Here is a 17347-nt window from a genome sequence, read left to right on the forward strand (position 1 = left end):
GTCGAAAGGCCTCATTTTCACTTTCAGAGACTTAACCCATATCGATCGAGCTAAGTAAGAAAACAAGTGCTCCGCAGTGTAAATGAAAACCAAAGGCACTCTTATGTACGAAGAATTATAATTATTTATTTGTACATAACAATATCAGAAAATGAAAACAAAAAAATCAACGCATGGTGATCGTAAATCATTTTTAAGAAAACACTTTGCTTTTTAATAATGGACAAAATGCTGAAGTTCTAGATTGTAGTGTTGAGTGGTGTTGATTTTTTCAGACTCGACTTTGTACTCATGCGCTTCCTACTCTTTGGCGTCTGAAAGAGCAAAACACAAATCAGATCTGGTGATTTTACACGGAAACTGAAAAGTATTTTTATGCAGCAGCTTCGAAAATCGCAAGCACAACACAATAATAACTGATTTAGAGATTTAAGGTTTTTTACCCTCTACTTCAGGAAGTACATCGTCGTCGGGCCAGTGTGCCTCTATGAATAGTGTGTAAATCAGGGCTCCCAAAAGTCCTCCGACGTGGGGCCCCAGAATCGGAACCCAACTCCACTGCTCAATGCTGCAAAAACGTGTCTGTCGTTTTTAATCAAACACTAATCATCTTCATTTTTGGCATTATAATCACACACGATCTAAATATTTAGTCATAGAATATAATCAAATTGCTCTTTGTAAATCGGTGCGATTCGGTGTCATATTATTTATATAAAGTATTGAATGAGATTTAATTATTATGCATGAAACTGTGTCAGGGATCGAAGGATGAGTATCACCAACATGTCCATCTTTGACACTAGCCATTATGTAGAACAATAAAAATTGTGTACCACAATACATACCTCCCGTTTTCATAACACAACTAACACTTCTCAAAATTAAAAAAGTTCGCAGATTTTTTTGACAGGGTGTGTCACTTAAAACATGCACCAATGCTTCCTACGTAAATATTTAACTTTTTCCATTTACAAATTATATTTTCATTTTTGCAACTTACATATAATCAAAAATAAAATCGTTGATGCGTACTTAGAATATTTTGGTCATTACAAATAGAAAAATAACAAAATTAAAGGAAGATATAAAGCGAAAATTAACTTCAGGTTTCATCATTGAATTACTTACACGACGAAAACAAGATAAAATATAAATTAGAGTATTACACAAACTCCATTATTTTTTAACTATCAAGCTAATTAAACCTAAAGAGATAAATTCCTGCTTAAATAGGTTTGATATTACAAATATTCTTGTTAATTTTCAGCATCCCACTTAAAAAAATTAGAATCTTTTAAAATTTACAAAATTTTATCAAGATAAAAAATTGAATTTGATTCACGAAGTAAATAAGCATTAATCGATAAATTCGCATGCTAAAAATGATATGTATAACACTGTATTGCGGTAAAATTGCATGACCTGTTGTGAACTATATTACCCCTTTACTGCGGCACAGTCACGGCTAATCTTACCTGCTATAAAAAGAATAGGTTCTGGACAAAATAATTCATTTCTATGAAATTTTAATTGCCTCCTACTTCCCTAATAGAGCCTCCAAATTATAAGTTGGTACAAATTGCTGGTTGAACAGCAAAATTGTGATTCTGTGGGTCTATAAACTATGCCTTTTAAATTTTCTACTTACTAAAACACGTCGAACGTCCATCCAGCTATGGCGGTGAAGAATCGAGGTGACAAATCCCTGGCTGGATTCAAAGCGTATCCACAATTGAAGCCCATAGACATGCCAATTGTGACCACCGTCAAGCCAACGTAGAGTGGTATCAAACCTCGCGAGACGCTGCAATTCTTTTGGTCAGTAATAGCGCACACGCAGGCCAGCAGGATCGCCGTTCCGATCACCTATACATCAAGCGCACATGACAAAATCTTTTTTAGCTCGGCGAATAGATAGTTTACCTGATCAGCGAATCCGACCTCCAGCCTGACGAATTCCTGCGGGTAGGTCGCAAAAATTCCTGCAGTACCTTGTGGTCCGATGATCTGTCGGACGCCTCCATCGAAGTTAAACAGCGCATCTAGAATATATTATAAAGAAATATTGAGGATCTTATTATAAATTATTTATTTTTAAAAAATAGCACATTTTCCAAAAAAAAAAATAGAAAAGTTACCGCAAAAAATGTTCATGAATGACCTACTAGGCATATCAATCATTTGGTAATACCACTACTGAAATTTTTGTTGATCTATATAATTAACTCTAAATTTCATCCATAAAAAGATTTGAATAATATGTAAAATTGGTTATTTTAATTTTGAATTGCGCGCAGTAATGGGGTCGCATGGTAGAATATAGAGAGGGTTCGTCATGTGTAACTGTAGATAATCGAACTGATTAAAGCTCTCAGCTCTCCTTCGCCAAGTAAGGCTATATTTTTTACCTCAAGGGTGCCTTAAAGAGGACATCAAACGGTTAACTGAAATGTATGCAAAATTGTGACACGCGCGTCGTGATGTTGCCTACTATAGGCGTGCACTTTCTGCAAAGAGTCGACACCAACTCACAAAACATCGTGATAAAAATGTCAAAGGCTTTGACAAGACGGTAAAAATAAAGAGAATGACATGGTGAACGTGACATATATGCTTTTTTCATTTAAAATATATGCTATATCGTCACTTTGAAATTGTTAAAGATCAATATGCAGTTAACCATTATGGCCAATTTTGGTTAAGAAACACAATAAGTTGAAATAATTTTTATGATAACGAGCCAATACAGCTGAAAATACCGATTTGACAATTATTCATGATCATGATCAAATTTTAAAATTGTAATAATTGCCAGGATGGAAACGGAAATTTCCCGTTTACTTGTACAGTTAGGGAGCAAAATTTACAAACCCATAACAAGAGTTAATTTTTGCTTCCTAACTGTAAAAGTAAACGGGAAATTTCCAATTTTAGAATCTTTTCCCTCTTTATCGGGAAATGCAAAATTTCATATAACCTCCCACGCGAACGGCTGGGCAAAATTGCATTGTTGACATCAATAATTCAACAAATTATTACATGTTTTTCAAGATATGATTATTATAAAAGCTTAACATAGGTCTTAATTGAACTTGATAAGATTTCTTGATTTTTTAAAATTTAAAGTTGCTTTAACGAACAAAATTATCTCCAAATGTTTCTTGTTGTAATAAAATCTTATCAAATTTTTAAGCATTAGTTTCGTCAGTTAAATCCGTTACTTTTCCACCCTGTCGCGACCACACAACCAAATATACTTCATTCAGTATTTGAGAGTGGCATCAACGACTTCAACAACGCACAATAGGTATGTTTTAGAGATTATCTATTTTTAGGAAGCTGCATTGCATCTAACAATAGGTCATTGTGAGCGCAAAATACGCACCAAAAAATCTAAAAAGAACACCCTTTGGAAATAATACTGCTCTAAAAATAATCCCCAAATCTACCATAGGCATTACATCCCTCGATAATTATTTTTTTATATCCGACCAAAAAATCTAGCTCAGATTCAACAATTACAGCCATGAATTTAAAAATTTGGTTTATTCACCTATGTAGACGGTGTATGTGCAAGCGGCGGCGAGGAAGGCGCCCAGGTACTGCGCGAGCATATAGTGCAGGATCTTCTTGAACGGAAACTTGCCGACGAGAGCCAGCGAGAGGGTGACTGCCGGATTGAGGTGACCGCCGGACGCTCCTCCAGCAACCAGTACGGCCAGGGTCACGGCAAAACCATAGGCGAAGTTTATCGTGATAAACTGTCCATGGCTCTGATTGCTTAGCACCGCCTGCGCCACTGAATTGTTTCCTATAAACTTGTAAGTAAAATGATCAGCTCCTCTGTCATCTCATCGCTTGAAATTATTTTAATCATGTAAAAACTATTTGCATCAAATTAGAACTGCGCAGTACAATAATGATTTCTATGACAGATTAAAGGTTAGGCCTTGTCGGTCTGTGCCCTTTTGCAATGAAGAATTCACTGCCCAAAAATATTTTTGTAAATAGGTTATTTTAAATTAAATTCATTTATAAAATAGTGGATTGGGGCAATTTCATTCAGTGGGCTTTGGTATTTTTTGTTGTATTGGACTAGAAAATATTTAAAGTTCCAATCAGTATTTTTTGAGTATTTTTTTATTATAAAGATTAAAAGTATTCAGAGTACAATTTAGAAAGAAACCACCTTCTGGTGTTGAAATGACTTAAAATTGCCCAAGAAAAAGCACCAAATATCAATTCAATTTCTCCAAAAAATAATTATAATTAAAAATTAATATCATAATATGATGACATTTGTGAGATATAAAGCTTTTAGTAGCATTATAGCGATCAACTCGCTGAAACTCATTGTTTGGAAAGGTAATAAGCAGTCATAGAAATTTTCATTATCTAAAGAAAATAGAAGCTTTTACTCGGACCCTCGTTAAAAGATTAATTAACACAAATTAAACATTGAGACCAGAAGCTATAGAAATTAATGAATTTAGACCATAAATATTTGGTTAAAGCGTCGAAATCAGGCACATTGGCTAACCTAGGTAAAGAAATTTACTCAATTTATTCACTGGTATCTTTTGTTTGTTTATTTCTCGTTTATAATAAATTTGTTACATATTTTTTTAATTTATAAAAAGTTATTCTAGAATTCGCTCTGAAACTGATAGTGACATTTTTTGGAACAATAATTTTTATTGGTGCTTTTGACACAATATGATCAGCTTCAGACGATAAACGTTCATCGTTAATCACACACAATTATTTTTTAAACGAAGATGAGCTCTTAATTAGTTAAAACCGAAATCGTACACATATTTTGAAATTATTTGTCATAACTTACCACGAGCACGAAGGTTCCGATTAATTCTGCCAGGAACTCACGCAACCAGACACGTTCGGTGTGGCACTTTGAAAAGACTCGCTGCATTTTTATTCCTGCAACAACAGAGTTTTCAGTCTTTAGCCTCTCGACTCAGCTCAGCGCTCCGTGGTGCGTCCTCAACAGCTGCTTACCACCAAGTGATAACGGGCTGCAAAGCGACTCTGAAAAGCGATGCCGTTAATAGCAGTGTGTATCCCTCAGCAGGGGTGCACGCGCGCTTTCGAACAGGAAAACTGAAATATATTATTTCAGAACGGATATTGGGCTAATGACGACCGTTCTGAACTACTTAACGCGCGAAACAAACATATTTCCCCCAGCGCGGCGTCAGACCAAAACCAGAGATAAAAGGATCCCCTCCTGCTGCGTGGCGTTAATACTTTATGAAAATAATTTTTCCAGCCTATTCGGTGCATTTTTCCATATGCGGGGTGAGACAAAAAGAACCACCCCTTTCACCCGAGAGAGTTTTGTTTCCGAAAAAATGTGCAGGTTGATAAAATAATGCGTGCGCCGTAATGAGCCCTAAGCACGCCATACAAGCGCCCAGGCCGCGAGCATGCATGTGTGTGTCATATCTGACTAACCTGCGTGCTTCTCATGGAAAACTAATTTATGCGTGACACCTCATATGCATGCAACAAACAAGAAATTCTTACTGAGATTTTTGCTTTGTTAGAAAAACTGCGCAGTTCACAGCCGAGTTAAATTAGGTCTTGGTTGCAAATTATTATTCTTTTCTTATAAAAAGTTGTTTTGCACAAAGGACGAATTTGTAACGTTTGCTTGTATGTTTTAAAAACGCATGACGCGTGGAATCTGTCTTTTTGTAATTGTAATAAAGAATAACAAAATATTTTTAGGCAGCAATAAAAACAGACGCATTGAGCATCAATATAGAAAACATTAGTATCAGATTAAAATTAATTTAGCAGTAATGGAACAGAGTTAAATTTAGATGCAAGCTATAATCGATTACCCTAACTTTAAAATTAAAGCTGTGGATGTTTCATTTTATTTTTGCCTTGAGCTGTCAAGAAAAAATCAATATAAATATATGTCATTTTCTTTCTGTATATCAGGCACATACACAGTATTCTAATTTCGATTTTGGCTAATTACACTTAAAAATTTTTGTTGAGCTATTGTAATATTGATAAGGTCATCTGTAGGAGTAGAATTAGACTAATAAAAATAAATATGTAGCTCTTTCAATTCAAATAGCTCGATTCGAATAATTATGACAAAAACAGAAATGAAAATAAAAACTACGGACGTGATTTGATGGCGAAATTGCAGAGTGAAAATGTCATCTTCAACCACCACCCGATTGCTCCTTCAAATAGAACTGATGCATTTACAGTTCTCTCTCTGGAGCGTGATTAATTCTCGCGGGCAATTAGCGGTAGCATCAAATAATTTGTATCCAAAGAGAAGCTGACACTAAATTACCAAGCTAATATTTGCTTTGTTCGTACTCTGCTGTTGAAAATTTAATTTGTTTCTCGCTTCTTGTTCAGAGTCGGTATACAGAGGGCTCTTTGATTGTGCCTGCGTGCTTATGTGAGCTTATTTGGGCTGCATTAACGAAAGGGACAGCATAAATATTAAACATTGTGTCCGCATCGTGCCTGACAACTTGTCCCTTCCTTGACGGTGACATTTCATCCGAATAAAAAAAGTGTCCTGGTACTGGAAGGTTTTGCGTTATAAAGTTAAAACAGTTCTTCTCAGCTCATAATTCAAGCAATAAATGTCAAAGGAGATGCTTTGTTTACAGTCATAATTTTACGAACAGAATGGTGAGCTCTTTTTTGTTTCCATGCAACATATTAAAAAGAAAAACATACAAATACAAGTTAATAATACATAATTATATAGCTACTACGTAAATCAATAAAATAAATACAGTTGATAGTGGTAATCTTAAAATTAAAAATAGAATAGATTGTAGCGAAATTTTGATCGACACATGATTTTTAGCGTCATGAATTCCTGGTCAAGTCATTATAATTGATTTGTCTCCACAGTCTCAACATCATATGAATTATAAAATTAATTGCTTTATATTGATTCAACAGATTTAATTATCAGAATAAGTATATAATAAATTCAATTTCGTCTAAAGAATTGAATTTTTCTTGGATCATATATACTTCTGTATTCTTGTACAGTCAATGCATAAAAAACCATCAAAGAAAATAAGAGCAAGAAACATGCTAACAAATATAATGAAAAAACGATCCATTGCCAAGGCAAACTCTCACCGCTCTTGGCCTCAATCTAAATCAGAAAGTGAGTAAAATTTGAAGCGATATTAAATATTACAGTATTTGTCATTCCAAAATCCAGGAAATAGCCTTTGTTATTTTTGTGCTCGCGGGAGTGTGGCTTTCTTTGCTATCGATTTATGCAAATGAAAGGAGCCTAACTAAATAAGCTATAGGACCGCGTGCAAACGGCGCTATGCTGGAATTCCCAAGGACGCATGCCACCCTATGAAAGTGAAAAGCACTCATGTTGTGGGTCTTTTCTCTGCTCCCGCGTTGTAGTATCCTGATCTATTATCCTGTACCCATGCACTATAGGAAGTGAATTTTTACTCCGCGTACTGCATTTTTAAATATATTATCGTGTTTCATTCATGGAGGCATAGACGTTTGCTCTCACGCAAATGCTTAAGGGCGAGCGCGCCAACTGCTTCGAGGGGTTGTTGAACCTAAGGCAAGGGTGAATGAATCGGGCCAGAGAGAAGATAAATAATACTGTGCAGATAACGCTAGTAATCCTAAAATTAAAACATAAGCGTAATCACAAATAGCTAAAATCAAATGATAAGTGTAGTTTACGATAATTAAATCCTATATCAGTGTTTATTTCGCCATTTTTAATTTTGAAAATAAAAATATTGAAAATATTTCATGTAGAGACGGTTGCTTCTTACTTTATTCGCCGTCAATCACGTAAAATCATTTCTCAGATCAACAATTTTTTTAACTAAGTGCGAGAATTTTGAAATAAATTTTAATAAAATTTAAATTAGATTTCCAAACAAAGCCAAATACGAGAGTAAAAAAATTATATACATTTCAGGCACTTACGTTTTTAACCAGTCGTTAGTTGAGGTTACAAATGCGGTAGAGTGCGATTTGGTGGCGCCTCCTTCCCAAAGGCCGGCTCGCGCAACTTTGTGCTTGAGAAACGGAGCAGCAGGTTCAAGCCTTAACTATATTTATGCATATATTGAACACTGAAATAGCAGACGGCACGCCGCTGCTGCTGGTGCTGCCTCTGACCATGCAAACGACCGCAACTGCTTTGTTCGTCCCGCACTTGCGGGACTCACGCACCCCTTTCCTTTGCCGAAAAAGCCTCAGTAGAGAGATGCGCAGGGAGCGATTTAACGTACGACACGACCGGATTAGGCGCGCGGATTAAGGGGCGATTAGATTCGATCGGCGGTATGAATAAGAGATTGCCCGACGCCGGACATGCAAATTAGATGTTTGTAAACTGTCGTGCATGGCTCCTTTCCAACTGCAGAGAGGGCATTTATTGCTGGGGACCAAATCTAAATTGCTCCTGCTTGTGATTGAGTATACAACCGCCCTTTGCGACACAATGATCTGTGTTCTATTCTTGGAGTCAAAAAGCTTACATAATTATATGACATAATTTAACCTCCTCAATCAATACACAAAATGCAGGAAAAGAAATACACGCGCAGGTAATTTTATGAACTGCAAATGATCGAATATGACTGATTTTACTACAGATAACTAGTGAAATCGTTTGAGGAAAAACAAGCATTTGTACTGCACAGCGGCTTTTTTGGCCACGCAGGCCTCATCAGAAGTACTAAATTTACCTTAAAACCAAATACATACCAATGGATTAGGTGCAGATAATTCTAAATCAGCGATTCTTGAAAAAAAAACCGACTTGTGTCCACGTGAACCTTGCCACTAGCCCTCCCTCTGATTATTTTAACTCTCCGCCCTCACAAAAATTCACAATCTTTAAATTACCATCCTTATAGCAAAAAGCAAAATTCAAATTAAAAATTCAATTCTGCCTCTATACTAATATGAAAATTCCATGTATCTGCCTGGCGGCTGCAACTGCTGCCCTAATAGAAACGGATTGAAACTGGAAAAATCAGTTTAAAAGAAGAAGAAACAAAATAAAAACGCAGTTTTATTAAACATAGCCGCTTTGCAGTACGAGAGCGTGCTATTCTTCTCACTTTCTCAGAATTTCGCCAATTTTGGTTTATCAGCACAGAGCTAAAAAGCAATTATTTGATCCTTGAAATTTCTTATGGTTTAGATTATTTGACTGTTTAATTGAAAAAGTAGAGTGAATGTATAAAATTTTTATGGTTCCAAACTAACAAAGAAATATTGAAATAGATATAAATATGGGTTATGTTTTGAAATAATTAATTCAAATTTGAAAAGATCATCGATCAAAAATTTATTGTTTTGTTCATTGATCCATACATGCATACAAAATTGATAAGCCTAGACGTAATTTAGTTAACTTAAGAAATGTTTCCGATCATTTATCGTAATAATCTATACTGAGTTGCGAAAAGAAAGCTATTACAGCAGATGCCGCCTTCAATCTTTAAGATCATTAAGTTTAAAGATTTTTCAACTTATTAAAAATGATCGCTGCTATTACAATACATTTAAGAACTTACATTAAAATATATTATATATAAGCTAAAGTCAAGCACTTGTGTTTTATCACCAACTGATGAGCCTCTGCAGAGTCCAGTAAAGAGGCAACGGTCATAATTAAGAGATGCTCAGTTTAAACGATGTTTACAAATACGTTTATAGTGAAAATTCAGGACACATTTTGAGGAACTGTTTGCTTGTGGAATGTAGATCAAATTGATGATTTATAGTACAGCTCAATTGCCTTAGAATTCTACCAACGCCAAGCAACCAGTTCCCTTTAGTGAATGTGTTGCCCAGTATTTTAACACTCAACTGATAGAGGCACTGCGGTTTCATGAAAGGAATTATTTTGAATATCAATAACTGACACTTATTAGACAAGGAGGATAGTATTAGGAATCTTGAAGGAGCAGATAAATGCAGTCACAACCTAGCAAAATACGAGGGTATCTTGGCTTGGCGCACACCCTCAAGTAATGGCAAAATGCGAATAATCACTGTTGAATAGTTTTGGCGTGAATATATGAACATTAAACCCATCATACTTGAACGTATGTTACTTCATTTTAATGTGCAAAATATTTACAAGGTTGTGATGGAATACTCATAAGTCGAGACTGCAAGTGCTTAATTGAACCAAATTTTGAATTTTGCCCACTCGAATTAGTGAATAAAAGACAAAATTACACAATGATGAAATTACACAAATCATTGATTTTTGGTTGGTATAAAAATTAATTTCTGCAACAGAAGCTGCCTAAGCCTAATGATGTATTATTTCCTTTAAAATCAAGAATCAACTTTTTTAAATCACATGTTCTTATTATTTTTGCAGCATACCTCTAATATATATTTGCGGTGAACGGGCTCTAATACTGCGATTCAAAGCCTTGATGAATTAAATTGAGAAATGATTATATTTAACCTACTTTACTATTAACAATCAAAGTTGTAAAGTGAGCATATTATAGGATGCGCTACACATTCATTAAAAGCACAATTGTAAAGGTCATTGCAACTTTTAGTACCATGTAGCTGATTATTATTTACAACCTGGAAAACTTAAAGAGTAGCTTTACGAAAAAAAAACAATTTGAATCAAAGGAGAATTAGACAGTGAGCTTATGAATGGTAAAAGAATCAAATTGATACTAGTATAATCCTCTAGCAGAAAAACCTGCTTTATTGATGCGTCTTGCCAATTTGATTGTGTTTGTATCTGGTTACATGGTGTGGCACAGATATATCCAAAGTTAGTTTTGCTGACCAGAGATCATTTATTGGTGGTGCCAATTGATTTATGAAATTTTGATACTAAAAAGAAACATTACATGTAAACAAAAGGCAAGCAATACCTACATGGCAGAAAGATGTGGGGCAGCTAGGAGAGGTAAATAGTTATGCGCTCCGAGATCTTGTTTCTGCAGACAGGGCAGTTGGTAACACTATTAGAGCACGTTGCACAGCAGACCATGTGTTTGCAGGGTATGAACGCGATGGACCTCCGCTCATCCAGGCAAATGCAGCAGTCTAAGTCATTTTCCTCCTTATCTTTCTCTGTTGAGCAACCCGCCTTGGGCACAACAACCTCCGAAGACTCAGTGGATGGCGCAGCAGAGGGTTTGGTAGACTCGGATGACGTGGACACAACTGCTGATTGGGCCACTGAAGAAGAGGCACATTTAGCGGGTGGTGGTTGGGTGAGAGTTTGAGACAAATTCAAGCCATGAGATGTTCCGGCAAAGTCTGCAACATAGGAAAACAGAATAAAGTATATTTCGTGATGCGTCTGGACAAAAAGTACATGCGCTTTATGCGTCAGCGGGCATCGGTCAAAAGGTTCGTCGGGCAAATGGTACACACTCGTTTTTTACGCATAACATATTTCTAGCACCATTGAAAATTTTGGGTCAGAATGCATATGGCAACGTTCATTTTAATACACCGAGTGACATCTGCATCAATTAATGACAGAAGACAGAATTTCAAATTTGTCATGAGAGAACAGGAATATTGTGGCAGAATTAACACGCTAGAATGTAAAAAATTCCAATGGTTTGAAGAAATTACAGCGCAAAATTTAAACTGAAAACATTATGTAATAAAAAATTCATCGTATTGAACGGTAAATCACAATTAGTACTTCAGCCATTCATACCTACCTGTGAATGCTCACAAGGAATGTTTTGAGTTTCTAAGTTTCATTTAGTGACAAACAAATTGATTTCACGAACTTTACTCAAAGTTAACGAAGACTGGCAAGTGGCAATTTAACAGTTCACCTCTTTCGAAATTGGGCGACCCACTGAAAAAGAACATATCGCGAAAACTTGGGCCTTTTGGAGGAAGCCCAGTCCAGAAAAAGACCAGCTCGTGCTACTGTCCTCGCACAGGGGTCTTTCATTGAAATGCTAGACATTATGTTGTCTCCAATATACTTCAATGAAAATATGACACATCCGTTGATTAGTGTTGTCTATTTCTGCTTGCCTTATATAAAATCAAGATTTAACAAAAATCGGATGTTGGCTATTTTTGATTATTTCCAAGTTTTTTTCAGGACAAATATTTTTAGCCCATGACACAAACACAAGATGCTAGATTGTAACATTTCAACTAGTCGTTTAAAACACCACAAAAGTGTACACACGAAAGGCAAAAAATGCATGGTAAAAGAAGAATGATTCCAGGGTTCCCTTGTTGCGTTGTTTATACATATTTCAAAGGTCTTAGTAACAATGATGCCAGATGGAGCTTTTAATATAATGTCTAAGATGGTAACTTATAGGAATACTGTGTTAAATGAAAACTTGACTCACCCGCTGAATGCTTTGCTGTATCATACTGTCTGCGACACAAAGCAAGAGCCTCTCTTGCATTTATGCAACCATCTTTTGCCATTTTGATTTTCCTGGGATCTTCACCGTTTCTTTCAAGCAGTTGCACCGCCTGTTCACAAGTATTAAAACGTAGTTGAGCCTGGCTCAAGTTGTTGGCAACCTGCGTTACTCTGTGGGGCTGCTGAAAATAATGTGACGCACTAAGTATCGTATTTGGAGGTCGTGGGTGTGACACTCTCTCTGGGCGCATCTGATATACATCTGGAGACATGAAAAATTCTCTCAATGAGAGATTTTCAGCTTGGGGTGGCGGGTTAGTCGCTCTAACAGGACGTGTTTCTTGAAATTTATCGTCTTCCGGGTATAGTCGATTCCGGACAATGTTAGATGGTGGCAGGTTGTGATTCAGAGTTTGCCTGGAAACAAGTTTCATGTACATTAGGTCAATTGTTTTACATCAAAGGTTTCAGATCAACAGTTAACTTTTTCAAACTTTATAATTTGTAAGCTAGAAATCTTCAAGCTTTGAAATGGTTGCAACTCGTTACACTGGTTTCATGATGTAACATGAAATAATATAACAGGAAGAAAAGGCATATATCCAAAACTACCAAGTGTGTTACACAACCATTCAAATGATGGCTATATTTTTACTCAATATAAACCAATTATGTATTGAGTGATTAAATCTGACTGTTTTCAACCTATAATTTCTATTTAATAATTGATTTGTCTCTAAGCTAGCACTAATATTAAAAAAAAAAAATTTGCTGTTGAGTGCGTTCAGGATTCATTTGAAAAAATTGTTGATTTTAAGTTTCCATTCTGATTTCCACATGTTGATAAAGATGCTTTGATTTTAACCCAAGAGAGTTTGGAAATTTAGCATGCGTTTGAGGGTTTTAAAGGGGTTCTTCGTAGGTGATATTTCTGAATGCACTCTGTTGCAAGCTAATGAACAAATAATTATGTATTTGAATGAAATTTAAATTTGCACATATTTAAAAGGCCAATAGTGCATGGTAGCTGTTTCATAAATCAAGACTGTTTAGTATTCAGATTGAAGAATTTAAAATTGATATCCACCAACCTGAGAGGAGCATGACTTGAATCTTCACTGCTATCTGTATCAGACTCATCACTCTCCTCAAAGGTGAATTTGATACGCTTTGAGGGGTTTTGATATTCTCTGTTTGTATTTGTGTCTTTCAACAATCTCCCTATCATGCTTGAAAAGCTACGAGACCTGGAACTAGCGCCAGTGCTTTCTTGTGTCGCATTTAAGCGTGAAGACCATGGTGTGCAGCTAGCAGAGGGCTCACTTGGATGTATGTTGCTTGGACCAGCTATTTCTTCTCCTGAATGCGAAGCATTGGCTGTGCGATTGTTGCCTGCAAATATAGAGAGAGGGTTTCAACTCGATTATTAATCCAGCCAATTTAATTACCTTCCAGGTTTGCCTGCTCAATGAGGAGCTGTTTGAGTTGGAGTAGCAGCCGGGTTTTACATCCTGACGATATGTTTATCTCCCCATATGACTTTAATTTCTCAACTATCTCTTTCACAGATCTGTTACTTAAATCCATAATTTTCACTGCGAGTTCTGGTGGCATTTTAGTCTCCTGTAAAATTTAAATAGTAACATGGAAAATACAAAAAATGAAAGATTAAATTACCCCGAAAACAATGTGACATGGTTCTGTGATACACTCGCAAATGGGTGGCATCTCCCAGCCTTCTCCATCTTCAATCTCAAAGTCGATGTAGATTGCATTGCACATGCACAAATTTCCTATCCGCTCAGTCACTCCCTTCCGTCTTACAGGAGCTAGCTCCAATTCTTCATCATCAGTAATAACTATAGTTTCTTTTGGGGGAGTTCTTAGACGACTATCAACCGCCAGGTTGATCCTGTCTATGATTCTCTCTTCTGATAGGCGTCTGTGTGCTCCATTGCGAGGACACCCTGAGGATGTGCTGGGTAGCACTGACCAAGGAACTTGACGTGGTATGAGAGAGGGAATCATATGGTGCATTTCAGATGTCTCAAAGCTGTTGCTTGGTGGGGGAGCCCAATGGTTTGGGAGTGCATGGTACATTAACGGCGGGCGAGGCTCAATATGTAACATTGGTCGACTAATCCCACCCCCAAGTGCATAGAGCTCATAAGCATTAGGTTTTCCACTTTGAGAGTGTGGATTTGTAGGAACTGGCAGTGTACGAATAGAATTTTCTGCCTTTATGGGAAGAGGTGAGTACAGTGACTCAATACTGACGATGGGAGGGTTGAGCTGGGGAGTAACCTCGGTTGGTAACACTTGAGGCCCACCAAAGCGAGAATTTGATGTGGACTTCAGTTGAGGATGAGAGATATTGGCAGTGGTGCTGTTGCCAGAGGTGCTGATATTATCTAACTGTTCTGACATGTGTCTGCGTTTGGGCCTAACTGCACGACATGGTAATTCTTCTTCAGTTGATGATTCATCTGAGGTTGCGTATTGCTTTTCCTCTTGCGCAGTCCAATATTGACTCACAGGAAATTCTACCATCCCACCCTCCATTCCTTCTTTGTTCCGTGCTAAAATAAATAAATTCAAATTAAGCTAAGTAAAATATAAGCTTCTGCTAAATTTTTGTCACTTTCAATTGAGTTCAATGACAGAAGACACAATAATATTAAAAGCTCTACTATACGCAATGTTTAATTTTGCATAAGAGCACTGAGAACTAGATCTGCAGATTAAATCAATATAATAACTATCCCAAAATGGAATGTACTAAGTTTTCTTTACTCTACTAGCCATCCTAGTGTTATCTGCTTCAAGCTGGATAAAGCCACTTACTTGCTTGACAGCAGTTTTTTGTTTGATTTGCAATTAGCATAACTCAAATTTTTTCCCGAACAAATTTCAAAGATCTTCCTTTCCATGTAAGTTAAACCAGCTATTTGAAAAACAATTTCAATTTTTTTCTCAAGTTCCGCGATTGCGATAACTTTTTTGGAAGTGCTCAACATGAAAATCTTTTGTGAATCTTTTGTTTATACAATGATTTTTATCCAAAAAAATTAAAAAATCTCACCTTTAATTTTGCAAATCGTCTGCTTGTGTAGGTCAGCCATAACCTGCTTGTATTTTGTCTGAAATTGAAATTTCGTCTGGTGCACATCTGTCACGGTTTTTAAATTATTGTAAGACAATCATTACGTACCTCACTATGTTGTGCGTTACGCCATGCCATTGTTTCTGATGAATTTATCTCATGAATCAGGTCTTGGTGAGCAAGTGGAATGTGGGATGTTCTGAAAAAATACAGCAAGAGTAGAGAACGGTCATACAAAAATATATGAACCAACCATATAAAATTACGTAGATAAACGCAACTAATGTTAGGGCTTATTACGTTATCATAAATATTTTCCGTTTATTACAAAATAGTGTTGAATTCTTTGAGGCAAAAACGGAAGTACATAATTATAAAACTGCATTTTCATAATTTTAGCCATCTTTCTAAGACTCCTAAGGCTTAGGTAGATCTTATACAGCGTTCCTAGATTCTTGAGGCAAACCGTGAAAAACCTAGTCATGCAAGTGTTCGAGAGTCCGACGATTTTTCATCTCGATGTATGATACTCACATTTCGGATTTGCATCTATTTCGGGTTTTCTCGCGAACCACGCGAGGTTGGTGATGCTCTTCTTCATCTTCTTTCTTCCGTTCCGCCATTGTGATGAGCACTGACGAGCGGTGCAAGCTGCAAGTCACAAGTACAGCTCACACCCGTTTGCTGCCAGCCTGAATGAGCATCGAAATAAGAAAATTAATTCTCCTTGTTTGGGGTATATTATTGGTCATCTATATCGATATTTTGGAACTCTAAATTAAAATCTTCAATCAAATAACACACCCTAAACCCTAAACAGCGAACACCATCACAAGTTGCTGCAACAGCGCATCAGTTTCGCTCTCTTTTACCGACAACCGACACCGCAACACCATGGACACCGATCAGCTGCTAAGCTTCCATTCCATACTCGGGGACTTAGTAAAGGAGCAAGAGCGAGTTCCATGTCCAAGTGATGTCAGAATGCCGGTCTAAAGAATGCTGTGATTTGCACATATTTATTTAAGTAGATTTTTCCTGGAAATCCATTCCTTTTTGCCTATTAAATATTATTTAACTAAGAAATTTGGCAGCGTGCAACAAATTTTAATGGATTTAAAAGGAAATTGAACTGAACACTACCTAAGCACCTAACTTCTCTTGAGCTCCTTTCTAAAAAGTTTAGCCACCTATCGGTTTTAAGGCAAACTATCTTTTTGGGGTTTTGAGCAATATTAGGACACCACAATTACATCCCGGCATAGAGCTCGATCTGGCGAGAAGTTGCACAATGAGCGCGACATCGTCCGCTGCCTGCACCTGGACAACACGTCATGTAAGGAGAGTAGAGTCTCCTTAACGTCATGCAAGCGAGATCATTTTCATTCACGGCTTTTGCGCCGTGTTGCGAGTGGTGCGGGAACAGAACGGCCTTTGAAAAGACCGGCCCACTCCGCTCACCATTAGCGCTGTGAATGAATAATGCAAAGCATATATAATAATGTAATTTGAAACATATTTAAATACTATTAGAATAAAAGCTCTTGCGCATGCTGCTTCTCACAATTAGATATTGCGTCAAGAACCACAGATTAATGGGGTCCTCACTCATTGTTCTTACAATTAGATACTACCAAAATTTTTAATCTTTCACGGTCCGAAAGGATTTACATTAGTAATGTTACTCTTTTTGCTCTTTTTAAAGAAATTATTCTCTTTGTAAAGAAATTTACATATCTTGAATTAAATAGAAACGACCGGATTTAGAATAGAATGATTTAAATTAATCATCTAGGTGTTTTCTTAAATAGGGTGTTGCGTTTGCACTT

At 36.6% G+C, this 17347-nt stretch overlaps 2 protein-coding genes across 5 annotated transcripts; both read right to left on the reverse strand.

Moving 5' to 3' along the window:
- Positions 1-96: 96 nt before the first annotated feature.
- LOC135944364 (aquaporin-3-like) lies at positions 97-4989 on the reverse strand. Its single transcript, XM_065491235.1, has 6 exons — positions 4847-4989; positions 3557-3821; positions 1927-2045; positions 1652-1869; positions 444-568; positions 97-314 (listed from the first exon to the last, which is right to left on the reverse strand). The coding sequence occupies exons 1-6, from the start codon at positions 4931-4933 to the stop codon at positions 301-303; spliced, it is 828 nt and encodes a 275-aa protein (XP_065347307.1). The 5' UTR covers positions 4934-4989; the 3' UTR covers positions 97-300.
- On the reverse strand, positions 4847-16451 carry LOC135944363 (uncharacterized). Of its 4 annotated transcripts, none has more exons than XM_065491233.1 (10): positions 16323-16451; positions 16053-16210; positions 15627-15717; positions 15498-15555; positions 14093-14994; positions 13864-14038; positions 13507-13807; positions 12396-12832; positions 10936-11322; positions 4847-4941 (listed from the first exon to the last, which is right to left on the reverse strand). In XM_065491233.1, exons 2-9 carry the CDS (start codon positions 16139-16141, stop codon positions 10958-10960), a joined length of 2418 nt encoding a protein of 805 aa, XP_065347305.1. In that variant the 5' UTR covers positions 16142-16210; positions 16323-16451; the 3' UTR covers positions 4847-4941; positions 10936-10957. The 4 variants fall into 4 exon arrangements, with proteins under 4 accessions (XP_065347305.1, XP_065347306.1, XP_065347304.1 ...); XM_065491234.1 differs by lacking the exon at positions 4847-4941 and having other exon boundaries at positions 10737-11322; positions 12396-12525; positions 12577-12832; XM_065491232.1 differs by lacking the exon at positions 4847-4941 and adding an exon at positions 10737-10890.
- Between the last annotated feature and the right edge of the window lie 896 nt (positions 16452-17347).

Source organism: Cloeon dipterum, chromosome 4, assembly GCF_949628265.1.
Source record: "Cloeon dipterum chromosome 4, ieCloDipt1.1, whole genome shotgun sequence".
NCBI lineage: Eukaryota > Metazoa > Arthropoda > Insecta > Ephemeroptera > Baetidae > Cloeon > Cloeon dipterum.

What these genes read in the sequence shown, in the direction of transcription:
- LOC135944364 (XM_065491235.1), bottom strand. Translation starts at nt 4,933, where the DNA reads ATGCAGCGAGTCTTTTCAAAGTGCCACACCGAACGTGTCTGGTTGCGT. An exon ending in CACATACACCGTCTACATAG is followed by an intron (nt 2,046 to 3,556) that starts GTGAATAAACCA and finishes AATATATTCTAG; the next exon opens with ATGCGCTGTTTAACTTCGAT. An exon ending in AGGTCGGATTCGCTGATCAG is followed by an intron (nt 1,870 to 1,926) that starts GTAAACTATCTA and finishes CTTGATGTATAG; the next exon opens with GTGATCGGAACGGCGATCCT.
- LOC135944363 (XM_065491233.1), bottom strand. Translation starts at nt 16,141, where the DNA reads ATGGCGGAACGGAAGAAAGAAGATGAAGAAGAGCATCACCAACCTCGC. An exon ending in GTAACGCACAACATAGTGAG is followed by an intron (nt 15,556 to 15,626) that starts GTACGTAATGAT and finishes TTTCAATTTCAG; the next exon opens with ACAAAATACAAGCAGGTTAT. An exon ending in GACGATTTGCAAAATTAAAG is followed by an intron (nt 14,995 to 15,497) that starts GTGAGATTTTTT and finishes TATTTATTTTAG; the next exon opens with CACGGAACAAAGAAGGAATG.